At 45.7% G+C, this 27,151-nt stretch overlaps 1 protein-coding gene across 1 annotated transcript; it reads right to left on the reverse strand.

Moving 5' to 3' along the window:
• Window positions 1-3,109: 3,109 nt before the first annotated feature.
• On the reverse strand, window positions 3,110-25,835 carry PCMTD2 (protein-L-isoaspartate (D-aspartate) O-methyltransferase domain containing 2). The gene is made up of 6 exons (XM_032218444.1): window positions 25,691-25,835; window positions 12,409-12,745; window positions 10,563-10,665; window positions 7,206-7,377; window positions 5,846-5,969; window positions 3,110-3,832 (listed from the first exon to the last, which is right to left on the reverse strand). The coding sequence occupies exons 2-6, from the start codon at window positions 12,713-12,715 to the stop codon at window positions 3,453-3,455; spliced, it is 1,086 nt and encodes a 361-aa protein (XP_032074335.1). The 5' UTR covers window positions 12,716-12,745; window positions 25,691-25,835; the 3' UTR covers window positions 3,110-3,452.
• Window positions 25,836-27,151: the final 1,316 nt, after the last annotated feature.

Here is a 27,151-nt window from a genome sequence, read left to right on the forward strand (position 1 = left end):
ACCTGTACTTTTGAAACCACTCTCTTTCCAACGTCCTCCATGCTCCAGAAGTAACTTTCCTTTTCCAATCTTCATCTCTACGCTATTTACATCTTTAAACTACCTTAGGAAAGCAAAACCTTTTGTAAGGGTACCACTTGGTGATTCTTTCTATCCAAAACTATCAAAAAAAAAGAAAAGAAAAAAAGAGGATGCTTATGTGAAACTGGAAACAATAAATGTTGGAGGGAACGGCAATATATATATATATATTATGTGAAGCTGGAAACAATAAATGTTGGCGGGAACGGATATATATATATATATATATATATATATATATATATATATATATATATATATATATATATATATATATATATTGCAAGAACAGATGTCACAGGCCACGTTAGTTTGCTAAAACACAGTGACCGGATTAACGTGTGTGTGTGTGTGTGTGTTTGTGTGTGCTGGTGTATAGGAATATCACACTGACAACTCCTCTTCTGTTACAACGTTAAAGCCTATGTTATTCCACAGTTATGCTCTCATCCAAACACACATTTTTCTACCTTCGTATATTGATAAAACAACAACGGAACAAAATCACGATGGCTTGCAAACCTTGCTATCTTTCACCCCCAAACAAGAGAAAAAGCTGCATAAGATTCTTGGTTGCTTTGTTTTTCTACGAGCCCAAAACAAAGAATTCTAGATGGTTTTTTTTTTTAACAAAGGGGAAGAATGAAGAAAAACCTTCACCCAATAATTCCGATCCTTCTTTCTTGAGAAAACCCAAGAACAAGTGGAAAGAAGTAATAGTGGATGAAAAGAACGCCTCTCTGGGAGGCAGAAATTCATTCACGCCGAAAGAAGAATCTTGACTGAGCTAGAGGTGATGATTAAACCCAGGTCTTCGTAGGTTCTTTGATAAAACTGCTTTCCGGACAATTAAAACTTGAGCCTGCCACAGGGAGAGAGGACCTAGGATGTCAAAACCACCCAAGAGAATGACAGCCCAAAAAAGGCCCAACAGACCAGAAAAGCGACAGAGAGCATCGAACAATTCACAGCATCGTTCAGAGCAGAACGGAAGATACCGAAGGAATTCAGCACATAACTTGTATTACCGAGAAAAAACCTCTACAAATGACCGTTTGCTATTGTTGACACAAAAGCTTCAGAGGACACAACATGGAACACAACATTGCACGTGCAATGCCCACTAGACTAGGGGTGGGGGGGTGGGGTGTCTCCCCTGATGGGAATCACAAAGCACAGGTTTATTCAGCTCCCGGTAAATCCGCAGGACATCGCCGCTACACTTCAGAATGAGGAAAGTTGCTTGCCAGAGCTAAAAAAAAAAAAATGTTTTCTTGCCTGCATTTCAACTTAAAATAAAAACAAAAACCCAACCTCTGGTTTACAGTTAAGCAGCCAAACCACAAATATTGAGAAGTTAAACAAAGTTTAAAAACGTTCCACAGGAAATCTAAAGCAAACTGAAAACTACCTCCAGCTCCCTTGGGGAATATCGGATGATTCTGCCCAATATTTCAGCTGGAAGGGAGAGGGGGGGGGGGGGAAACAACCTCCTCTAAAGTTTTAATGAGAGTTACTGCTTCGGCTCACTCTAAATTCCAACCCAAAAACCAATCTTAACTTTGCAGGATAAGGATTTGTGTGTAGCAGGACATTTAAGAAGTCTTGTGCCATGTTTCCAAAGTAAGCTTTACCGTAAAGGGGGAGGGGGGGAAATGAACCTAAGGTGAGTTTTTACCTTTCTGCCAAAGCAGAAGAGTGTGTGTGGGGGGTTAAAGATACAAGAGCCCATCCCACCCTCTGGTAGTTTTCTCTAGGCCCTTTCTGTTTGGATAACTAACTACCTGAATTCAAACAAGGTGCCCGATTATTTTCTCTGGGACATATTTGATTCAACCCCTTGATAACAGACCTTGTTTTTTTTTGGGGGGGGGGGGGAAGGCCCAGTGGGTTTGAAGGAACCGCTTTCCTTCTCTTGCTCGTCTCCTTCTCCATCGCCTGAAATCCGTGTGGGCAGTGATTAAACCCAGCAAAATTTTCAGGCGAGCAAATGAAAAAAAAAAAGTCAGACTTCTGCGGCGTTAAAGGTGTCGTGATTTGACTGTCCTCGCTGAAGCCACACAGGCCTTTTTTTTCTCTCTCTCCTTTTAAATCCTACGGGAGGATTTCTTTCTTTCCCAGATTATTTTCCCTGGGGAATCGTTCTTGCAAAAGCTCTGCTTCGACATCCGATGGGAAGGCATCCCTCGTGCGTCCAGCCTCCCAGCCCCACTCGCCGGTAAGAGTTCTATTTTATTTTATTTTCCCAGTGGGTTCTTGCAGATGCTAGGCTGAGCGAGTCCAATGCGACGCAACGATTTTCTGGGTGTTTTCTTTTCTTTCTTTTTTTTGCAGGCCGATCGAGGCGTTTGGGTCCCGCTAAACTGCTTCCTGGAGAGAGGGAGAGAGAGAGAGGGAGAGAGAGAGAGGGAGGGAGGGAGAGAGAGAGAGGGAGGGAGAGAGGGAGGGTGAGAGAGGGAGGGAGAGAGGGAGGGTGAGAGAGGGTGAGAGAGAGGGAGGGAAGGAGAGAGAGGGAAGGAGAGGGAGAGAGGGTGAGGGAGGGAGGGAGAGGGAGAGAGGGAGAAAGAGAGGGAGAGAGGGAGGAAGGGGGAGAGAGAGAGAGGCAGAGAGAGAGGGAAGGAGGGAGAAATAGGGGGAGAGAGAGAAGGGGGAGGGAGAGAGAGAGGGAGGGAGGGAGAGAGAGGGGGAGAGAGAGGGAGGGAGAGAGGGTGAGGGAGGGAGAGAGGGTGAGGGAGGGAGAGAGGGTGAGGGAGAGAGGGAGGGTGATAGAGAGAGGGAGGGAGAGAGAGAGAGGGAGGGAGAGAGAGGGAGGGAGAGAGAGGGGGAGAGGGAGGAAGGGAGAGAGAGAGGGGGGGAGAGGGAGGGAGGGGGAGAGAGAGAGAGGGAGAGAGGGAGGGAAGGAGGGAGAAATAGGGGGGAGAGAGAGAAGGGGGAGGGAGAGAGAGAGAGGGAGGAACGAAGGATCAGACAAACAAACGAAAAAAACAGAAGAGATATTCACAGGTATTTCAGCAAATGTGTGATTTTCCTTTCAGGTATTTTTCTTTTTAAACGGGAACGGAACCCTTCCCTTCCGTCAGATAATATGGGATCGTCTTGCTGCATTCTCTTCCCCACCAAGGAAGTTCTGCTTAGGACAAAACCGGAGCGCACAAATCAAGGGAAAGGATCTGGGGGGAGAAAAATAAAATAAAATAAAAGAGGCTATCCCGTTTTTAAATTCCTGGCAGCCGTCTTCCCCCAGTTTAGCTCTCACCCCCACGGGGGTGGTTGCGTGGAAAGGCAAGCAAGTGGCCTTCTGTTGGTCAGCCCTACTGAGTGTTTTATTGTCCGGCCTCCCTCCCCGACGGATCGATCGCTTCCCAAGGCTCCTATTTCTCTCTATAATAAAGCAGGTAATATTTCAAAGGATCCGGGAGAGGAAGGCTGAGAATCTTTTCTCTCAAGATGTTTGTAGCCGGCTCGGGCTTCAGTTCCGGCATCGGTTTCTCCACCTCTTCCCGGCAATCTTCCTCCAATTCCTCACAATTGTTGTCCTCCAAAGGGTTGGAGATCCGGCTCGCAAACACCTCTTTGTCCAAGAAGACGATGGTTTCCATCCGGCGGTGCCGGATGCGCCGCCGTTTAAACCTCGGTGGGTTCCGGAGGCCGTTCCCGTTTTTGCTGGCTGTTTCTTGATGGATCACCTTTTTAATGGTGCCGCGAATGGCGATGCGAGCCAGGTCCTGTAGGCTGCGAACCATCACTGGGGCTGAGGACGGGAAAGAGGAGAAGGGAACAGGTAAGGGAGTCTGTGTTGGAGCCAGAAATTATACCTGGCTCAGGTTAGAAGACACTGAACTGATAGAACAGATGTTTTAACAGATTAACAGAGTTGGAAGGGACCTTGTAGGTCATCTACTCCATCCCCCCCCCAAAGCAGGAGACCCTACACCAGTGATGGTGAACCTATGGCACGCGAGCCACAGCTGGACGCAGAGCCTTCTCTGTGGGCACGCCAGCCATTGCCCCAACGCAGCTCCACCATGCATGCATCAGTGGTGGGTTTCAAAATTTTTTGGAACCTACTCTGTGGGTGTGGCCTCCTTTGTGGGAGTGGCTTGCTGACCATGTGACCTGGTGGGAGTGGCTTGCTGGCCATGTGTTTTCTCTCTCTCTCTCTCTCTCTCCTTCCTTTTGTCTCTCTGTCCCTTTTTTCTTGTTTTCTTTCATCTCTCTCATTCTTTTTTTTCTTTTTTCTTTTTTTCTTTATTTATTTCTTCCTTCCTTTCTCTCTCTCTCTCTCTCTCTGTGTCAGTCTGTCTGTCTGTCTGTCTGTGTGTGTGTGTGTGTGTGTGTGTGGCAGTGGTGGGTTTCAAAAAATTCTGGAACCTCTTCTGTAGGTGTGGCCTGATTTCCGGGTCCACTGGTGGAACCTTTTCTAACCGGTTCGGTAGATTTGACAAACCGGCTCTACTGAATAGGTACGAACTGGTAGGAACCCACCTCTGGCATGCACACAAACCCCCCTTGGCCAGCTGGTCATTGGGTCTTTGCTGCACATGCTTACAACATCCTACCTGTCAACGACTACTTCGGCTTCAACCGCAATAACACACGGGCAAACAATCGATACAAACTCAAGGTAAACTGTTCCAAACTCGATTGCAGAAAATACAACTTCAGCAACAGAGTGTGGTCAATGTCTGATGTGCTTGTTTCTAACCTGACTTTATTGTTTTTTTTTAATAAATAACTCAAGGCAGCAAACATTCTTAATACTCCTCCCTCCTCTTATTTCCCCCACAACCCTGTGAGGTGGTTTCGACTGATGGAAAGTAAGCCAAAGTTATCCAGATGTCTTTCGTGCCTAAGGCGGGACTAGAACTCACTATCTCCTGGTGATTGGCCCAAAGTACAGCCAGCCAGTGGTGAAATCTATTTTTTTTCCCTACCAGTTCTGTGGGCGTGGCTTGGTGGGGGTCATGTGACTAGGTGGACGTGGCTATGTAGGAATGTGACCGGGTAGTGGTGGTGTAAAAGACAGAAACTCACTTTAACAATGTCCTGCTGGAGCAGGGGGTTGGACTAGATGACCTCCATGTCCCTTCCAGCCCTGGATTGATGTGTTCTTTCATAGTATCCTCTGAAGCTGTGTCTAATGCCAGGTTTATGGTCCTTCCTTCCACTTTTTTCCCCTTCCTCCCTCTCTCTTTCTTTCGACCTTCCCTCACTTTTTTCTCTCATCCCTCACTCCATTCTCTCTCTCTCTCTCTCTCTCTCTCTCTCCCCCTCTCCCTCTCCCTCTGTACCACTACCCCATTTTTGGCCTAGCAGGCCTCAGGGAAGCCTCCTGGGCAAAAAATGGACCCCAAATGCTAAAAAAAATATGTAAAAATAAAGTTCCTACCATCGCACAGCACAGCTGATCATCTGAAGTTTTTTTTAACTTTGTTAAGCATTTTTTTACTACTGGTTCGGGTGAACTGTCCTGAACTGGTAGCATTTCACCCCTGCACCCAGCCGTCTTTCATGCCTAAGGCGGAACTAGAACTCACCGTCCAATTGGCCCAATCACCCCAACTGCCGTTCATGCTTAAGGAGGGACTAGAACGCAGAGTCTCCTGGTGATTGGCCCAAAGAAACCCAGCTGGCTTTCATGCCTAAGGCGGGACTAGAACTCACACCCTCTCCTGGCTTCTGGGCTTAAGCACTAGACCCAATCTTCACAATGGAGTGAACGAACACATAAACAGAGAGGTGGATGTAGGTGTGGTTGACTTACGCAAATGAACCAGTCTTGACTTCCCTGAATCTAAATGGTTGGGTTGGATCAGAGGAGCAAAGGAGACAGCCAAGATTTTCTTGGTTTGCCAGGCAGAAGGGCCGGTTCGAGTAATCTTCGTCAGCTGCAGGGAACGACAAAAGCAGGAGGTGAAATGTGTGCTGGGGCAGAAATCATCAAACACAACCTTGCCCCCCCCCCCCAATACACCCACCCACTTCCCTGCTTCAGACATTGCAGATGTTGACCCTTGCTAAACCTAAAACCCAGCAGTCGTACTGGTTGCGGCGGACTTAAGCTCCCAGAAGACTTAGCCATGGCCCCGTTGCCCAAGGAATTCTGGGAGTTGCTCTAGAGACCTGGAAGTTGCTAAGAGTGGGATGGCGGGCTGAATACTGCATACTGCACTAGTGTTTCTCAAACTCAACTGTTCAAAAGTTGGGTGGACTTCAATGCCCAGAGTGCTCTAGACAGCATGCTGGCTGGGGAATTCTGGGAGTTGAAGTTCCCGTATCTTAAAAGTTGAGATACACTTCACCGTAACAGCACTTTCCAGCAAGCAACTGTATTTTTCGGACTATAAGACGCACCGGTGTATAAGATGCACCAAGATTTTGAAGAGGTAAGTAAGAAAAAAAAAGATTTTTGTCCTCCCCGGCCCCCAGGAGCATTCTGCAGGCTTCAGCAGGGCTGGGGGAAGGCAAAAACACTCTCATTTTTGCAAAAAGCAGACGGAAAATGGATCATTTTTCGCAAAAATGGAGGTGTTTTTGCTGAAGCCTGCAGAATGCTCCTGGGGGCTGGGGTAAGGCAAAAATGCCTCTGTTTTTTGCGAAAAACACCCCCCCCCCCATTTTTTTTTGCAAAAGCAGGATGCGGGAATGGGGCTTTCGGAGGCCAAAAAGGCTGTATTGGTGTATTTGGTGTATAAGACGCACTAACATTTCCACGCTTTTAGGGGGGGGGGGGAAGGTACGTCTTATACTCCGAAAAATACGGTATCTCTCCCCAGCGCAATCAGATAGCTCAGAGTGGGGAACAATGGCCCCCTGATGACTTTTGGACTTCATCTCCCAGCGTACTATACAATTTCAAGTGTCCCTCAGTCCTAGTCTGAAAAATGGCCTCTTCTCTATCAAACTAAAGGCCCAATAATTTCAGCTTTGTACCTCTCTCCCTCTCCCAGTGGGTTTGCTCCTTCTCTAGGCCTCCCACTCTCCATTCCCCAGCTATCTCAGATCTGCTTAATTTCTTGGGTGCCCTTTCTTTGAAGACGGGATATAACGGCCACTCTTTATGGAATTTACCAAACTCAAAACAGTATCGGAGGCAATTGAAGGCACCCATCCCACCAGCAAACCTTCTCCTCCAGGGGCATGACAAGAACCCCGCCGACTTTCAGCAAGTTCTTCATGTAATCTTCGTGCTCCTTCTGGACGCCGGCTCCACAGTACACACGATCGTATTGAGAGCATTCCGGGGAGATTTCCAAACAGTTTCCAGAGACAAAGGACGGCTCGCAGAACTCAAACCTCGGAAGGAAGGTGGGTGGTGAACGAAGGCATGAGAATTCAACAGTGAGAGTGGTTTATTTTATTTTAGTTTTAAACCTCACCTTTCGCAAATAACTCAAGATGGCAAACATACCTAATACTCCTTTCTTCTCCTGTTTCCCCACAACAACCACCTTTTGAGGATGGGTGGGCTGAGAAAGAGAGAGACTGGCCCACTGTCACACAGCTGGCTTTCAAACTAACATGGGACTAGAACTTACAGTCTCCTAGTGATTGGGCCAAAATCACCCAGCCAGTTTTCATGTTTAAGGTAACTCACAGTATCCTGGTTTCTAGCCTGATGCTTAGCCACTATATCAAAGTGGTCCATTTGCAATATACACAGGGTTAGATTATGGGCTGGCTGTCAGGGTTCTGACGGAGGCCTTAATTAATTCATGAGCCTCAAGGCAAGTTTCAAAAGAAATCCAGTTATTTATTGGGAGCAACATGTCAGCAGGTACCCAAGTGGAGTCGGCTCTGCCCTCCGTGATTAACAGCCCAACTATGACCCTGTTTTCCCCCCCTCCTCCTGGGGAGCGTCATAAATCACTGTAAATAAATCTAGACAACAGCCTCTCCAGCTAGCTCTGGTAACTTGGGATACAATCTGGAGAGAGGTATGCGGGGAATTTGCTTCTGGCCGTGGCACCTGCCCCCTCCTGCCTATGGCAACTCGAGAGCAGGACAGGAATGCTTTAGGAGTTGACACTGACAACATCTCTTTATGGTGCTCTTATCTCCATATCTGTTATAACTGGCCACATCCAAAGATCTTGGCAAGCTTACACCCAGTTTCCCTGAAAACAAGGCCTATCCCAAAAATAAGACCTCTGGTATGGGTTTTTTTGTGCACGCCTAATATAAGCCCTGCCCCCAAAATAAGAGCCTATGCAGCTGGCCGGCTGGCCATTCTGTCTGGTTGCTCGCGGTGCTGCAGCCATGAGGTGAGGCGGGGTGGTGAGGGAGCTTTCCAAGGCATCCTGTGCCAGCTTACCTCAGGGACCCGCAGCCAGACCACCCACGACGTCTGCCTCACCTCGTGGCCACGGCGCATCGCACGGCCTCCTGTTCTGTTGTGGCCGCGAGCAAGCAGAAGAAGTGGGCCGGCGGTCATGCAGGGCCCTGCGGGATGTGGCTGCTAGAGTCACCGCCACGAGGCCAGGCAGGTGTCAGGGTGTGGATAGGCTGGCTGAGGGGGCTCTGGGGTGAGCCAGTGTGGAGGCATGGGGCAGTTCCACTCCCCTGCATCATGGTGGTGTGCCCCGCCACAAGCAACCAGAAGAAGTGGGCCTCCCATACATGGGGGGAAAAATAAGGCACACCCTGAAAATAAGCCCTTATTTTGGGGTCCAAAAGAAAATAAGACCTGGTCATCCCACATACAATAACTGTCCACATAAAAACAGCTATAACAGCAAAAAAGAAAAATGAACATATTATAGGGATCCACTATATACAACCCTTCACCTTTCAGAACCAAAGAGAGTGGGAAGTTAGAGAAGGGGGGGTAATGTAAAACGGGGTTTCCCCAAAAATAAGACAGGGTCTTATTTTCTTTTGACCCCAGAAATAAGCACTTGGCCTTATTTTCGGGGAGGTCTTATTATTTTTGAGGTGCAGGAGGTGGTGAGCGTGGTCACCCCATGGATGCTGCGGTGTTGCAATATTTTCGGGGAGGGCTTATTTTAGCGCATGCGCTCAAAAGCCCGATTGGGTTTATTATCCCAGGAGGTCTTATTTTCGGGGAAACAGGGTATATATTTTTTTTCCAGGTGCATTTAATAATAAGAAGGAAACCTAGGCTTTTAATGATGACAGTTTTGAATATGTTTGAATAAAAGGGTAATGGCTTTAAAAATAACATATAGAAATAATGAATAAGCAAAAGATTGAAGAGTATAACTTAATACAAATATGTGTATTATTAGTATAACCATACACATTTGTTAAAATGTAACAAATATGACTATCAACATTTTATTTGTAGTAAAAGGAATGATATGTAGAATTTGAATGGCATGAAAACAACATATTGAATTATTGAATAAGATAATAATGAAAGATTACTGGTGTATTATTACTATTATTAGAATTATGTAACTTTTCAAATATAACTAAGATGAACATTGTTTTGTTTTAAAATGGGATTAGAAAGGGGACCTTTTTAAAATATAACAGTGGCATAATTAAAAATTAGAAAGAGGAACAATGGAAGATTATAATTCAATATAAATCAGTGTATTACTATTAGAATTATAGAAGTTTCTTAATCATAACAAATATGATTATTGGCATTCTATCTGTAGTAAAAGAAGTGATCTCAAGAATATGGAGGTTGGCCAAAAAAATCAATATATTGAAATATTGAATAATTAAGGAAAGACTATAATTCAACAAAATATGTGTATTACTACTAAAAGGCTATAAGATTGTTAATTGTGTTGAATATGAAGGGTATTGTTTTATTTGTACTAAAATGGAAGTCTGCTTCCATATTGTTCACACAACAATGTGTTTGTAGAAAAATAAAATAAATAAATAAATAAAACTTTTTAAAAAAAGAACCAAGGAGAGTGTGGATTTTTGCTTAGTTGGGTTGCTGAACAAGAGGCTGCTGAATGAGGATTATCATATTTTTCGGAGTAGAAGATGCACCAGAGTATAAGACGCACCAAGATTTTGAAGAGGCAATTTTTGCACTGCAGATCTCCCCAAAATGGCCTGGTTTTTTTTGCAAAAACGGGCTCGTTTTTTGGTCAGAAAAAGGGCACGCATGGCCTTTAGGAGGCTTATAGAGTGCTCCTGGGGGCTGGGGAGGCAAAAATGAGCCCAAAACAACCTGTTTTCCGATTATTTTTGCCCTCTCCACCCCCCCAGGAGCACTCTGCAAGTCTCCTGAAGGCTATGCATGTCCATTTTTGCAAAGGGAGACGGGGTTTCGGGTGGCAAAAAAAATGCTGTATTCAGTTTATAAGACCCACCCAGATTTTCACCCTCTTTTTTTGGGGGGGGGGGGAAAGATCCTTCTTATACTCCGAAAAATACGGTACATGAGCCTGTCTTGGGTTCCCTTCCTTCTAGAACTAGGAATTACTATCTGAAGGGCTGGACTTTTTCTGAAAATCTGTTTTAATGCAACCTAAGCGACCTTCTCATCTTACTTGTCAAAGCTGTCACTTGTTCTGATGAAGAAGTCCAGTTTCTGCTTTGCATATTCTATAACGTCGGCATGAAGCTCCACGCCATGATTTATTCCAAAAGGACCTAGATGTTTAAGGAATGCAAAAAGAGAGTTATAAAAGGTAGGAAAAATACAGATTCAGTTCAACAACTCCCGGCTTGAAAAACAAACTAAGGCAGTGTTGTTGCAATTTCATTGGCCTATAATGGGCAGGCTCTCATTTAAAGCCACATATAAATACATTCTTTAGTTTTGTTTAATAGTGTAGTGGATAAAAAGAGTATCTGGGAAAATCCTGGAAAAGATAATCAAAAAACAGATCTGCGAACAACTAGAATCTAATAAAGTTATAACTAGCAGTTTTGTTAAAAACAGATCATGCCGAACCAATCTCATTTCATTCTTTGATAAAGTGACTGAATTAGTAGACCAGCAAAATGCTGTCAACATAGTATACTTAGATTTCAGGAAGGCATTTGACAAAGTAGACCACAATCTATCGTATTTATCAGAGTATAAGACGCACCAAAATTTTGTAGAGGCAATTTTTTTTTAAAAAAAGGGTTTTGCACTCTGCAGACCTCCCAAAAACAGCCTGTTTTTCACGAAAATGGGCCCGTTTTTTGTGAAAAAAAGGGCATGCATAGCCTTTAGGAGTCTTATAGAGTGCTCCTGGTGGCTGCCCCCCCCAAAAAACAAGCAAAAAACGGCCCAAATCAAGTTTCATTTTTTTCCCAACACAAGCACAAAATCCAGAAACAATTTCCAAATAAAAACCATAATATATTTTCTTCTTTAGTATTTAGTATTTAGTATTTTATTAAGATTTATAGGCCGCCCTTTTCCCTGAGGGGACTCAGGGCGGCTTACAATCATTAGGGAGGGGGTGCAATACAAAATAAACAATATGTAAACAAAATAAAGTAATAAGAACACAACTTGCATTCAAGATTCAACACTCGGGTGGGGCAAATTAAAGACTTATCCCCAGGCCTGTTGGGAGAGCCAGGTCTTGAGGGCTGCGCGGAAGGCCTGGACGGTGGTGAGGGTGCGTATCTCGACGGGGAGGTCGTTCCACAGGGTCGGAGCTGCAACAGAAAAGGCTCTCCTCCGTGTAGTCGCCAGATAGTGGGGAAATGGGAGGGGGAATAGTAAGGTGTAGAATGTGTTGTTTTCAAAATAAAACATTCCTTTCTAGAAGCCCAAGGTCATCTTTTGTCTCCGCACCTCTGCACCTGACCGGAACTAGATGGGTGGAAATGCCAGTGTGGCAGTAGAAGATTAGACCATGTGATGGACTTGTGGGTGTGGGGACAAGTTCATGAACTTTCAACTGGGTGGGAACCCCAGGAAGCCTTCAGATTCGGGTTTCCACAGTTTGTACCAACATGTCTCTCTTATTAAATTGGAACTTTGAGGACAGCTCTGCCTTGGACTCTGATTTAATTCTGGATGATATTTGGAACGCGGGGTTGAATCCAATCACTTAGTGGGCCGGATACTTCGCATTGGAGGGCCATATCTGGCCCACGGGCCATAGTTTGAAGATTAGTGGTATAGTGCAATATTAATGCAATATCGGGTTTTCAATTTCAACTATATAGCATGTGAAGGATGTGAGTTTGTGTTTTTATTTTTACAGTTGTAATGTACACTGAAGAGGGCATTTAATTTTGTTGTACGAGGTGCAATGACAATAAAGTAAACTCAACTAAACTAAGGAAGGGGGTCAAACGGAGCAAGACTCGCTTAACAAACGCCTCACACAGCAGCAGATATTCTTGTTGTGGTCATAAGTCAAGGACTACCCATGCAAGACAACTCACCCAAGATGAGCCCAACCATGGAGCTGAGGTAACCGGTGCCGCTTCCTAGGTTCAGGAAGGAAAGTCCAGGCTGTAGGTCCAGGGCTTCCATGACTTCGGAGTAAATGCAGGGGGCAGAGAGATGGATGTTGCCATGTTTCCAGGCCAAATCTTTATAGGCGTTCTCCTTGAATTCCTCCAGGTAGTAGTCAGCCCGGTCGACCGCCCGGAAGGCCTGTTCTACCAGCTCTGACCGGATGTACTGAGCCTCCTTCAGATTATCAATTAACTCGTCGTTGTCTTCTCCCGCGCTCACCGCACCACCCATCGTCCACGCCGGTTCCCCCAAAAATCAAGCCTGGATGATAGAAGAAGCAGAAAAAGTATTATTAGCGACTAGTCTGTAGAGCAGGGGTGTCAAAATCGATTTCATTGAGGGCTGCATCAGGATTGGGTTTGACCTCAGGGACCGAGGTGGGCGTGGCCAGCCTGTGGGGGCCCCAAGTGCTCTGCCAGCTTCAACAGCCTCCTGCAACCCCCTGCCAGCAAAAATGGAGCTCGGGAGGATGGTGTGCTGCCCTCCTGAGCTCCCTTTGGGCTGGCAGAGGCACCACAGGCCAGTTGTTGTGAGGAGCTGGCAGCAGATTCAGACAGCGACGAGGTTGGGGAGGAACATGGGCCAGTCCTGGAGTCTGGGGAAGGCTCTGATGAGGGCTCTGTGTCGGAGGCAGAGATGGGGCTAGAGCCGTCCGACAGTTACCAGCTACCATTGGAGTCAGACATCAGTGGGGCAGATGAACAGCTGGAGCCTGTTCCCAGTGTGTGCATGCGCAGAGTTGCCAGACGAAGGGAACAGCTAAAGAACAGGAGTCGACTTGGGAGTAAGGCCACGGGTGGACGGTGAATGGCCCCTCCCAGAGGAAATAAAAGAGAAGCGACAAGGAAATGGAGTTTGCAGGACAGACAATTAGTTCGCTTCATTGGTTCGTGACTGTCCAAAACTCCTTGCCAAGTTTTGCAAATATGGGCCTGGCATCTCTCCAAGCCGGATAAGGTCTGTGACTGTAAATCCTCCCTTGAAAGACTTTGCTGGGTGTGAATGAGCAGAATTCACAGTTAATTAATAAAAGGGGTTTTTGTCAGGACCAGGAGTTTGCTTCATGCTCTTGGGAAGCCTCGGTCAGACCACCATTCCTTTGCTGTTTCCAGGACGGCCCTGCAGACCAGATCTAAGCACCCTGCGGGCCGGATCTGGCTTCCGGGCCTTGAGTTTAACACTCCTGCTGTAGAGATTCTCAGTCATCCAAGTCATGGTTGTCCCAAAGGTGCTTTTTCAGGAGGCAACTGGGCTTTCTTGTTTTTTTTTAAAAGACGTTTCGCTTCTCCTCCAAGAAGCTAGCAATAGCAATAGCAGTAGACTTATATACCGCTTCATAGGCCTTTCAGGCCTCTCTAAGCGGTTTACAGAGAGTCAGCATATTGCCCCCAACAATCTGGGTCCTCATTTTACCCACCTCGGAAGGATGGAAGGCTGAGTCAACCCTGAGCCGGTGAGATTTGAACCGCTGACCTGCTGATCTAGCAGTAGCCTGCAGTGCTGCATTTAACCACTGCGCCACCTTGGCTCTAGCTTCTTCAGCTCTGACTGGATGGTGACTTGGATGAGAAGCAAAACGTCTTCGAGAGAAGAAAAAAAATCCTTCCATTCCCCACTATGGACATATTATTATTCGCGACCATCCAGAGGAAGAGTTGAGAAGATACCATGAGCATATAAAGGGAGTCTTCAACTTACGAGAGTTCGCTTAGGGACCATTTGAGTATCAGTTATCAGATCAGTGTGAAATACCGTATTTTTCAGAGTCTAAGACGCACCGTTTTCCTTTAAAAAAAGGGTGAAATCTGGGTGCATCTTATACACTGAATACAGCATTTTTTTGCCTCCGGAAACTCTTTCACCAAAATGGCTGTGCATAGACTTTAGGAGGCTTCCAGAGTGCTGCTGGGGGCTGGGAGGGCAAAAATGAGTGAAAAACAGGTGGTTTTTTGCTCGTTTTTGTCCCCCCAGCCCCCAGAAGCACTCTATAAGCCCCCTAAAGGCTATGCATGCCCTTTTTTTTGACAAAAAACAGGCCCATTTTCGTGAAAAACGCGCCATTTTGGGGAGGTGTCTGCAGAGTGCAAAACCTTTTTTTAAAAAATTTGCCTTTTCAAAATCTTGGTACATCTTATACTCCGAAAAATATGGTAGTTTCCCTGAATGTGTCCAAATTCTGCTACGCTGTGTGTAAAATTAGGCAAACTGCCACTGTTAAACCACCAATAATTGCATTATTCTTTATTATTCTTTTATTTTTTATGATTGTTGTTGTTTTTGATGCTTTTATTTGCTGATCTGTGACCGTTAAATAAAAATTGATGGACCATTTGAAGTTACACTGCCTTTGTAAAAAAAAAGATGATTTCATCTTTATGACCAATTGCAGTATCTCCCATGGTCACGTGATCAAAATTCAGATACCTGCCAGATACTGGGGAAAGTTACATGAATAATAAAAGTAAATACTCTGAAGAAAAGATACAATAACCACAAAAAACAGGAAAAAGAAAAAGTCAGGGGAAAGGGGGAGAAGAAGAAAAAGAATTAAAAGTGGAATTTTTTGAGAGCCCAAGAGAAAAGGGTTAAAAGAGGAAGAAAGGGAAAAAGAGTTACAATAGTAGACTAAAGAGAATAGTAGTAAGATTGTTATGGTTATGTTACTAATTAAGAAATAAAGAAACTACAGTTTATTGTTAAGTGTAGGAAAAAACTGAAAGAAATGCTCTCTGTGTTTAAATTGAATTAGAGAATATACACGGTTGGCCGCAAAATATACCAGTGGAAAAAATTAGAAATGAAAATTTGGTGTAACTGTGAAAGGGCAATGGAAGATATTGTTTATGCAGTAAGAAAAAATAATTATAAGGATGAAAAATAATGGAAGTTTAGAGTTTAGAGTTTTATTTCATTTGTATGCCGCCCTTTTCCCTAAGGGGACTCAGGGTGGCTCACAACTCAAAAAGGGAAGGGGGGATACAAACAGTTTAACAAGAACACAAAACTATACATAGTTAAAAAGCACAACAATCATACCATTCGAGATAGGGGCAGCGAATCTTTAGCCCCAGGCCTGTCGGAACAGCCAGGTTTTAAGGGCTTTGCGGAAGGCCTGGAGGGTGGTGAGGGTTCGAATCTCCACGGGGAGTTCGTTCCAGAGGGTCGGAGCAGCAACAGAGAAGGCTCTCCTCCGGGTAGTCGCCAGTCGACACTGGCCGGCGGATGGAATTCGGAGGAGGCCTAGTCTGTGGGATCTAATTGGTCTAGTGGAGGTAATTGGCAGTAGGCGGTCTCTCAAGTACCCAGGTCCAATACCATGAAGGGCTTAAGAGAATAATTTGGCTAAAAGTGAAAACAAGACTATGATGTAGAATGGACTACGTATATAAATGAGAGGATGTAAAAGAAAAGGCCCAGAGAACACTTTGTTACTATAACATGTATAATTTGTATTAAAATAATAATAAAAAAACGACAAAGAAATTCAGATACTTGCCAACGGACTCATTTATGCTGGTTGCAGCGTCCTGGAATCCCATTTTGCAACCTTCTGACCAGCCAAGTCAATGGGGAAGCCGGATTCACTTAACGACCATGCTGCTAACTTAACAACTGCAGCGATTCACTTAACAAATGTGTCCAACCCCTCCTGCCCCAAATGGGGCAAAATTCCATTAACAACTTTCTCATTTAATAACCTACAGTTTGGACTCAGTTGTGGTCAGAAGTTGAGGACGACCTGTAGTAGCAATGAGACTTTATAATTGAATGCATAATCTACACTTAAAATTGCACAAGGAATTAAAGATGATGGAAAGGCACATATCTGTTGATCAGTCTGAAAATAGTAATTGGGCAAGAGAGGTCAAAGAGGGGTACAAAATTCTACTATACAAATCTGGGATGTGGGTCAGTTTTGCTTGGATCCTTGCCTTAGAACCCAGGCAACCTCACATCCAATTATTTCAACCAGAAATCCTCTTAACCGAAATATACAATACAATACAATAGCAGAGTTGGAAGGGACCTTGGAGGTCTTCTAGTCCAACCCCTTGCTTAGGCAGGAAACCCTATACCGTTTCAGACAAATGGCTATCCAACATCTTCTTAAAGACTTCCAGTGTTGGCGCATTCACAAATTCTGGAGGCAACTTCTGTTCGACTGATTAATTGTTCTCACTGTCAGGAAATTCCTCCTTAGTTCTAAGTTCCTTCTCTCCTTGATTAGTTTCCACCCATTGCTTCTTGTTCTGCCCTCAGGTGCCTTGGAGAATAGTTGGACTCCCTCTTCTTTGTGGCAGCCCCTGAGATATTGGAAGACTGCTATCATGTCCCAGCCGAGGTTGCGCAGTGGTTAGGGTGCAGTACTGCAGGCCACGTCAGCTGACTGTTATCTGCAGTTCTGCGGTTCTAATCTCACCGGCTCAAGGTTGACTCAGCCTTTCATCCTTCCGAGGTAGATGAAATGAGGACCCAGACTGTGGGGGCGATATGCTGACTCTGTAAACCGCTTAGAGAGGGCTGAAAGCCCTATGAAGCGGTATATAAGTCTAACTGCTATTGCTATTGCTATGTCTCCCCTAGTCCTTCTTTTCATTAAACTAGACATACCCAGTTCCTGCAACCATTCTTTGTATGTTTTAGCCTCCAGTCCCCTAATCCTCTTTGTTGCTCTTCTCTGCACTCTTTCTAGAATCTCCACATCTTTTCTTCATCTTGGCAACCAAAACTGAATGCAGATATTCCAAGTGTGGCCTTACCAAGTCCTTATAAAGTGGTATTAAGACTTCACGTGATCTTGATTCTCTCCCTCTGTTTATGCAGCCTAGAACTGTGTTGGCTTTTTTGGCAGCTGCTGCACGCGGATGGCTCATATTTAAATGGCTGTCCATTCTTAAATAATTTTCTTAACTGGGATCATTGTACAGTAAGGATCACATTAAAAAAAATCTTACATGCTCTTTTTTTCACGCCAGCCTAACGAGAGAGCACTGCGTAATAACCAAGTGGCATTTAGATAGACGGTTAATAATCCATATAGGAAAAAGAGCAGAGGAATTTTAATTACAGTATTTTGCTCTTCTAATAAGACTTGTAGAAGCAGACAACCCGGTCTTTAGTTCCCTGTTTAATGTGTTTTACTTTGGCATGTGTTCAGGAAAACCAATAATTTATGCAGATAGTTCTTGACAAGTGAGTGCAAATTTAAGTTGAGTTCAAGTGAGAAATGTATTAAGTGAGTTTTGTCCCATTTTACGACTTTTCTTGCCACATTTGTTAACTGAATCATCACTGCAGTTGTTAAATTAGTAACACGGTTGTTAAATGAATCTGGTTCCCCCATTGACTTTGCTTGTCGGAAGGACACACAAGGGGATCAGCTGACCCCGGGACACCGCAACCGTCATAAATGTGATTCAGTTGTCAAGCATCCAAGATAATCACCTGATTTATGATCGTAAGTCACTATTTTCAGTGCTGTTGTAACTTTGAACCGTCCCTAAATGAACTGTAGCAAGTTGATGACTACCTGCATGTATCAAAACTATATCAATGCAATAAAACACACTTCAAAAGCCACTTCAGAAGAGTTCTTATTTTTAGAAATACTGGTATTGTATTTAGCTGGATTTCGGAAAATCTGCAAAATAGCAACTACAAAAACAACAACAACCATGCATCAAGATATCTATTTGTTAGATTGATACACCAACTTTTCTGCAGGAGGTCAAACAAATGTGACTGTTTCTTATCACAACAACAATCTTACGAGGTATAGCAGTTATAGCAGTTAGACTTATATACCGCTTCATAGGGCTTTCGGCCCTCTCTAAGCGGTTTACAGAGTCAGCATATTGCCCCCAACAACAATCCGGGTCCTCATTTCACCCACCTCGGAAGGATGGAAGGCTGAGTCAACCTTGAGCCGGTGAGATTAGAACTGCTGAACTGCAGATAACAGTCAGCTGAAGTGGCCTGCAGTACTGCACTCTAACCACTGCGCCACTGCACCTTAGGGTAGGATAAGCTGAAAGTGTGTGATTGGTCCAAAGTCACCAAGAGAGTTTATACAGTTGGAGTTGAATCTGAACTATGGGTGGTCCTTGACCTACGACCATAATGGAGCCTTGCCCACCATGGTTGTAAGTCATGATGGTCATAAAACGTGACAGCATGTCACATAGCTGACCTGATTTTTTTGGGGACGTTTTCACAGGGGTACTTAAACAAAACACCCGTCATTAAGCGAATCCACAGTCATTACTTTAAGCCTTGGTTTTTAAGTGAAGCAAGGTTCGCTCTATAAGTGCCAGTTTTCAGCAAAACCATCAAAAACAGGGTCAAGTGACTGTAGACCTAAAGGCAGCCATGTCGCCAAGCATGTGACGTTGGGTGGAGGGGTTACTGACATAACTTTGAATCAGGGCAGCAAGCAGCCACCAAGGTAGCTTTGTCATAACTTTGAATATGGGTAGTCCTCAACTTACGACCACAGTTGAGTCCAAAATGTATGTTGTTAAATGAGAAATTTGTAAGAGTGAAGTTTCGACCCATTTTACGACATTTCCCGCCACCTCTGGCAAGCGAATCACTGTAGTTCTTCAATTAGCCACACGGTTGTTAAATGAATCCGGCTTCCCCGTTGACTTTGCTTGTCAGGAGGTCGCAAAAAGGGGATCATGTCACTCCCGGGCCACCGCAACCGTCATAAATGTGAGTCCGTTGCCAAGCATCCGGGTGTAAATCGCGCGTGACGGTGGGAATACTGCCACGGTCATAAGTGTGAAAAACTGTTATAAGTACTTTTTTCAGTGCCATGGTAACTTCAAATGGCCACTAAATGAACTGTTGTAAGTCGAGGACTACCTAAGTTGAAGTACCTGTACTGTTGGCAGACTTAAAAGGCAGGCAGCAGGCTTGGTTTGTAATAAAACAGTCTAACAGAGTTGGAAGGAACCTTGTCTCTAACTTTTAGGCCGGGGTCGGCAACCTTAAATACTTAGAGCCACTGAGGTCCTAAATGGAAGCCCCCCATTCAATTCTGGAGCCGACCGGAAGTCCAGTTGCCCCACCATAGAGTCTCCTCCTAGTGCGGCGTCCTTTTTCCTCTGCTGACTGAAGTCCAGTTGCCCCATCATAGAGTCTCCTCCTAGCACAGCGTCCTTTTTCTTCTACCTGTCCGAACCGAAAGCTATCAATTGTGTCGCCAACTGGCGACAGAGAGCCGCAGCAGAGGCATGAAAGAGCCACATGCGGCTCCAGAGCCACGGGTTGCTGAATCCCTGTGTTGGGCAAACCTGCATTTTTGGGAACTGGCTTCCCTGCCCGAGTTTGAACAGCTGCAGAGCTGCTTGATAAGGGATAATCATGGCTTGAAATGAGGAGGCTGTGAAGGATTTGTGGCTCTGACAGGATCTTCCCAGGAGCTATACCTGCACCAGAGATAATCACATAAGCAGATCATCACCTATATGCTTCTGATAATAGCTAAATTCAACAGTCAGACCCAGAAAAGTACCTCGGACCATCTTTAGGGATGGATCTGCCTGGGCCGGAATGCCGGGCTTCTCAATCTGGTCTTTGATTTAATTTGATCATCCCACGGAATAGATAGGGCTGGGAAGATGCCAGCTGCGAGGCTCCCTTGATGGATCAATTCAACAGCCTGCCTGGTTTAAATAATGCTTTTGTCACTGATGCCAGCTGGATGCCCTGGGACACTGGCCAGATACGCAAAAAGGGTGATTGATTGATTGATTTTATTGATTGATTGAATCATTCCATCTTTATTTCTGTAAACAACTCAATGCAGTGAACGTATCCAAACCTCCTTTCTCCTTCTATTTTTTCGAGAACATCAACCCTATGAGGTGGCTTGGGTTGAGAAAGAGCAAGTCACCTAGCTGATTTCATAGCTAAGGCGGGACTAAAACTCACCATCTCCTGGTGATTGGCTTGAAGTCACTCCACTGATTTCATGGCTAAGGCGGAACTATAACTCACTGTCTCCTGGTGATTGGTTCGAAATCACTCAGCTGATTTCATGGCTAAGGCGGGACTATAACTCACTGTCTCCTGGTTATTGGTTCAAAGTCACTCCACTGATTTCATGGCTAAGGCGGGACTATAACTCACCGTCTCCTGGTGATTGGCTCGAAGTCACTCCACTGATTTCATGGCTAAGGTGGGACTATAACTCACCGTCTCCTGGTGAGTGGCTTGAAGTCACTCCACTGATTTCATGGCTAAGGCGGGACTATAACTCACTGTCTCCTGGTGATTGATTCGAAGTCACTCCGCTGATTTCATGGCTAAAGCGGGACTATAACACACTGTCTCCTGGAGATTGGCTCGAAGTCACTCCGCTGATTTCATGGCTAAGGCAGGACTATAACTCACTGTCTCCTGGTGATTGGCTCGAAGTCACTCAGCTGATTTCATGGCTAAGGCAGGACTATAACTCACACTCGCTTTGGTGACTTTAACCACTGAACCAAACTGACATTGTCCTTTCCTTTCCTCATGAACTATTGTCTATTGTAATATACCTTCAAGTCTACCTTTCCCCACAAAGACGTGATTCTGATCGCGAATTGAAAAAGTCCTGAAACATGGTCACCTTTCCCCTCCCTCTACTCTCCCGTTAGAATAACAGAGTTGGAAGGGACCTTGTGGGTCATCCAGTCCAACCCCACCCCGCCTTGTTATCAAACGACCGTTTCCAGAAGTGAAAGTAAAAATGACCGCTTTCAAAGAAAATCAAAGAAAGAATGGATATCATCAATAAAGGAACATATTTATAGCTTGAGGAACTGTTGAACTGTTGGGTTTTAAGTAGAAATGCACCTATTGCTAGCATTCCACTGCTGGTGCTTCCTACGCCTTAATGCTTACTGTCAGCACATATATTTGGAATAATCTAGCGGCTTAATTTCCAATTTACCATCCCCTCTTCCCCGTACAACATATTCAAAATCACAAAGATCCTCTATGCAGAAGGACACGTGTCCTCGGAACCTGGCTGGTTCTCTTGTTACAGGGGCTATTAGCATGCTTCTGCATGCTTTGTTCAGCCACAACAAGAGATAATTGGTTTGCAGCCAACTCAGGGCACACTTTGCGAAAACAAGGTCTCCTGCCTGCGTTGCCCTATCGCTGAAGGGCTGTGTATCCCAAGGGAAGGAGGGTGTGGAGGATAATGAATAGCTTTCTTCTGACAACAACACACTCACGTTGCAGCCCAGGCCGAGAGCAGGCAGCCAAAATAAAATAAAAATAAAAATCTGTTGTGTTTCTTTTCCTGCTATCTGACCATCACAAGGCCTGGGCATTTTGCTCCATGCAGACAGACAAGAGTGTCTAATTTTTACTCCTTGGATCGGCAGCCCAGATGTTCCTTCTATTTACAGCAATGAAGTTGTGGGGCAGAACTTCGCCTACATTCGCAGGTCCCAACCTGAAGCAGCGGAAGTGTTTTTCGCTCTGAAAGGAAACGCTTGGGTTTTCAAAGGGAACAGCCCTGCTTCAGAGAAATCAAAAGGTACTTCTCACATCCTGGACACAAATTGTTTCAAGTCCTACCCTCAAAATGACGCTGTAGGGCACGGCACACGAGAACAACTAGACACAAGGACAGTTTTCCCCCCAAATGCCATCATTCTGCTAAACAAATAATTCCCTCAACACTGTCAAACTAGTCACTAAGTCTGTGTTACTATTACTATTAATCTTCTCATCGTTCCTATCACCCATCTCCTTCCCCTTATAAATGTAACTTTGTGGCTTACGATTTATATTGACTGATTCCTAGTATGAGTTGATTGCTTATTTGTACCCTATGAGCATCATTAAGTGTTGTACCTTGTGATTCTTGATGAACGTACCTCGTCTTCTAATGTACACTGAGAGCATCTGCACCAAAGGGAAATTCCCTGTGTGTCCAATCACACTTGGCCAACAAAGATTTCTATTCTATTCTACTTATTCTCGTCTCTTCCTATTTTTTCCTATTCCTATTCTATTTCTATTCCATTCCTATTCCTACTCTATTCTATTCCTGTCCTATTTCTATTCCTATTCCATTCCTATTCCATTCCTATTCCTACTCTATTCTATTCCTGTCCTATTCCTATTCCTATTCTATTTCTATTCCATTCCTATTCTATTTCTATTCCATTCCTATTCCTACTCTATTCTATTCCTGTCCTATTTCTATTCCTATTCCATTCCTATTCCATTCCTATTCCTACTCTATTCTATTCCTGTCCTATTTCTATTCCTATTCTATTTCTATTCCATTCCTATTCCTACTCTATTCTATTCCTGTCCTATTTCTATTTCTATTCCATTCCTATTCCATTCCTATTCCATTCCTATTCCTATACTATTCCTATTCCATTCCTATTCCTATTCCATTCCTATTCCATTCTATTCCTATTCTATTCCATTCCTATTCAATTCCTATTCCTATTCCATTCCTATTCCTATTATTCCTATTCCTATTCTATTCGGAAATTCCAAACACAAATACTCAAAAGATACCGCCTAGCTATTCTGAAACAGGTCTGGTGGTTATACAGGATTTCTTAAACTTACAACAGTTCATTCAGTGACCATTCAAAGTTACGCTACTGAAAAAAAAAGACTTGTGACCATTTTTCACATTTACGACCACTGCAACACCCCCACGGTTGGACCTGGGATTGTGCGATCACTCTTTGTGACCTTTGCAACAAGCAAAGTCAATGGTGAAGCCAGATTTACTTAACAACAGTGTTACTAACTTAACAACTTATCAGCGGAAACCTTAAGAAAGGTCAGAAAATGAGGCAAAATTTACTTAACAACTGCCTCGCTTAGCCACAGAAATTTTGGGCTCAGTTGTTAAGTCGACTACTTGTACAGGAATGGTTATCTGGAATCGTGAGAAAACACATAATCTTCAAACGACCTGTAAAATTGCGGAGTTTTTTTTAGAAATGGCAGGGAAACACCAGGACAGGACAAAAGTTGCATAAGTTGCAAGACTGTATAACAGGCAAATCAAGACATGGCAAACCTAGACAGCATACTAAAAAGCAGACACATCTCCCTGCCAACCAAAGTGTGGGTAGTCAAGGCTGTGGTTTTCCCAGTTGCCATGTATGGCTGTGAACGTTGGACCATAAAGAAGGCTGAGTGCCAAAGAATGGAGGCCTTTGAACTCTGGTGCTGGAGAAGACTCCTGCATTGAGTCCCTTGGGCTGCAAGGCCATCCAACCGGTCAGTCCTAGAGGAGATCAACCCTGACTGCTCTTTAGAAAGCCAGATCCTGAAGATGAAACTCAAATACTTTGGCCACCTAATGAGGAGGAAGGACTCCCTGGAGAAGAGCCTCATGCTGGGAAGGATTGAGGGCAAAAGAAGAAGGGGACGACAGAGAATGAGTTGGCTGGATGGAGTCACCGAAGCAGTAGGCGTGAGCTTAAATAGACTCCAGAGGATGGGAGAGGACAGGAAGGCCTGGAGGAACATTATCCATGGGGTTATGATGGGTCGGAAATGACTTCACAACTAACAACAACAACATAACAGCAGCAACAGCAGCTTTCACCGTGACAAATAGCCACACAGACTTTTAAGGATTAAAAACCCCGGATAAATATTTACCTATATCCAGTATGCGAGGTAGGGAGAAAACACTTGCTTTGGAGAGGGAGAGTATTCTGAAATACAGGGCAAAAGGAAAGTTGCCAATCCTTTCTTCACAAGCAACACATCGCCAGGAAAGAAACTAAGGCAAAGGCCTACTTCAAGAGAAAGAAATGGGGACAGCAATTTTGGTGTGCGTGCTTGATGTTACTCTACACGACCGAAATGGTTGGGAGCCAGCCTTCCCCGAGCTCCAAATATGTGGAGCAACTCCCTGACTCCTCAGCAAAGGCTGGTTGCGGGGAGGGGGATGCTGGTAGCCAAATCCCACACATCTGGAGAGGCTCTCAGGTTGAGAAACATCTGTTAAGAAGAAACGCCAAAGTCCCATTCACTGCCAGCCATTTATTAACCCAATAAAAAGATGCTTTGTTTTGATGAAGATGTTACACACAGAAAAAACAACCTTACCAGCACTCAAACTTTACACCAAAAGGGCTGCAGGGCAATCCAACAAAAAACTCAGCAGGACTATTATTTCCAGATTAATCTTTTCAAGCGCCCCTTTGAAGGGTTCAGCAGGGCGAGGGGAGATTTCCAGATATGGGGGCTGCTACTCCCTATGATGCACAGCCAGAATGGCAAGCTGGATAACTGTGGGAATCCTTAGCGGGGAATCCACCCCTCCCATGATGCACAGCCAGAATGGAAAGCTGGCCATTGTGGGAATCTTTAGCAGGGAATCTTCCTCCCCATAATGCACATCCAGTATGGGAGCCTGGGGCACTCAGGGAATGCCTAGCAAGGAATCCCACTTCCTATGATGCACAGCCAGAATGGGAAGCTGGGCAACTGTGGGAATCCTTAGCAGGGAATCCACCCCTCCCATGATGCACAACCAGAATGGGAAGCTGGACATTGTGGGAATCTTTAGCAGGGAATCTCCTCCCCATAATGCACAGCCAGTATGGGGCACTAAGGCAACCCCTAGCAGGGAATCCCACCTCCTATAATGCACAGCCAGGATGGGAGGTTGGGAACCATAGGAATCCTTAGCCGGAAATCTTCTCCCCGTAAGGCACCGCCGGTGTGGGAGTCTCGGGCACCAAGGGAATGCCTGGCAGGGAATGCCACCTCCTATGGTGCACAGCCAGTATGGCAAAGTGGGTACTAAGGGAATCCCTAGCAGGGAATCCTCCCACCCATGGTGCACAGCCAGCACAGCACCATGGGCATCCCCCCCCCCACTTCTGCTTCCTGGCCTTGGGCCCAGCACCCCTCTGGAGTGCAACTCCCTTCCTATCATGGCCACCGACCCTGGCCAAGGATGATGGGTCCTGTGGTCCAACCTCTGTGCAGGGCGCCAGGGCGGAGGAAAAGGGGAGAAGTTGGGGCGGGAGGGGGGAAGATGTTGCTAGGGGGCAAAAGGGGGCGGGGCCTGGCTGTTGCTGGGGCAAAAGGGGCGGGACCTGGCTGCCAGGGCTGACACGAGCGAGGGGGGCTCCCCCCCCCCCCGGCCTGCCGTCACTCGAGGACGGAGGGAGCCCCGAGGAAGAACAGCCGGCGCAGCTCTACCTGTTCCTCCAGCGCGAGCCGCCTCCGCCGGCCCTCCGAGCCGCCAATTCTTCCCCCCGCCCAGCCACACGCCGCGTCCCACGGCTGTAAACAGAAGCCCAGCTGGCCAAACAGCCCCCCTCAGGCCAGCGCCACTGCGCAGGCGCCGCCGCCGCCAGAGCGCCTCTGACGTCACACGCCGGAGGAGTCGGGAGGGAGGCAGCGACGGAACGTACCATGCGGGCCGAGAGGGAAGGGGGCCGAAGGGTAAGGTCCACTGTTGTCTTGCTCGCGGGGGTGGCTGTGCGACCACGTGTTTGGCAGAGGACGAGGGAGAAGCAAACTAACAGAGTTTGAAGGGACTTTAGAGGTCATCTAGTCCAACCGGGATGCCACGCGGGAAGAAGGTTAGGATTGATTGATTAATAAATAAGAACAATTACTCCCAGTGGTTCATGAATACAGGTAGTCCCCAACTTATGACCACAAGGGAGCCCACAATTTATGTTGCTCAGTGAAACATTTGTCAAATGAGTTTTGCTCCATTTTACGATTTTCCTGGCCATAGTTGTTAAGCCCATTTCAGACAAATGGCTTACAGATACAACGTGTATCTGTACCAGCTCTATAAACATAGTTGGAAAGGGGCCTTGAAGGTCACCTAGTCCAACCCTCTGCCCAAGCAGGAGACCCTACACCAATTTTGACAGATGGCAGTCCAGCCTCTTCTTGGAAGCCTCCAATGATGAAGCTCCCACAACTTTTGAAGGAAACTTCGGTTCCATTGGTTGATTGTTCTCACTGTCAGGAAATTTCTCCATATTTCTAGGTTGAATCTCTCCTTGATCAGTTTCTGTCCATTATTCCATGTCTGGCCTTCGGGTCCCTTGGAAAATAGTTTGACAATCACCCACCCTTCTCTGTGGCAACCCCTGAGATATTGGAAGACTGCTATCATGTCTCCCCTGGTCCTTCTCTTCACTAACTAACTAGTTCCTGCAACCGTCTCATTGTATCTAGTCTCTCTGCACTCTTTCTAGAGTGTCAACTTCAGCTGGTCCAGAACGCAGCCGCGCGAGCGATTGTGGGTGCACCCAGGTACACCCACGTGACACCTATCCTCCGTGAGCTGCACTGGCTACCCATTAGTCTCCGGACCCGCTTCAAGGTGCTGGTCGTTACCTATACAGCCCTACATGGCATCGGACCTGGGTACCTGAGAGACCGCCTCCTGCCGATCACCTCCCATAGACTGATTAGATCACACAGGTTAGGTCTTCTCCGGATCCCATCTGCCAGCCAATGTTGGCTGGCGACTCCCCGGGGGAGAGCCTTCTTTGTCGCAGCTCCAGCCCTCTGGAACGATCTCCCCGTGGAGATCCGGACCCTTACTACCCTCCCGGCCTTCCGCAAAGCCACGAAGACCTGGCTGCTCCAGCAGGCCGGGGGGCTTTCGAAATATCCAGCCCCACGGAAACTGTG

This window comes from Thamnophis elegans, chromosome 5 (genome assembly GCF_009769535.1).
Source record: "Thamnophis elegans isolate rThaEle1 chromosome 5, rThaEle1.pri, whole genome shotgun sequence".
NCBI lineage: Eukaryota > Metazoa > Chordata > Lepidosauria > Squamata > Colubridae > Thamnophis > Thamnophis elegans.

What these genes read in the sequence shown, in the direction of transcription:
- PCMTD2 (XM_032218444.1), bottom strand. Translation starts at nt 12,715, where the DNA reads ATGGGTGGTGCGGTGAGCGCGGGAGAAGACAACGACGAGTTAATTGAT. An exon ending in CATGGTTGGGCTCATCTTGG is followed by an intron (nt 10,666 to 12,408) that starts GTGAGTTGTCTT and finishes TTAAACATCTAG; the next exon opens with GTCCTTTTGGAATAAATCAT. An exon ending in TCATGCCCCTGGAGGAGAAG is followed by an intron (nt 5,970 to 7,205) that starts GTTTGCTGGTGG and finishes CGTTCCCTGCAG; the next exon opens with CTGACGAAGATTACTCGAAC.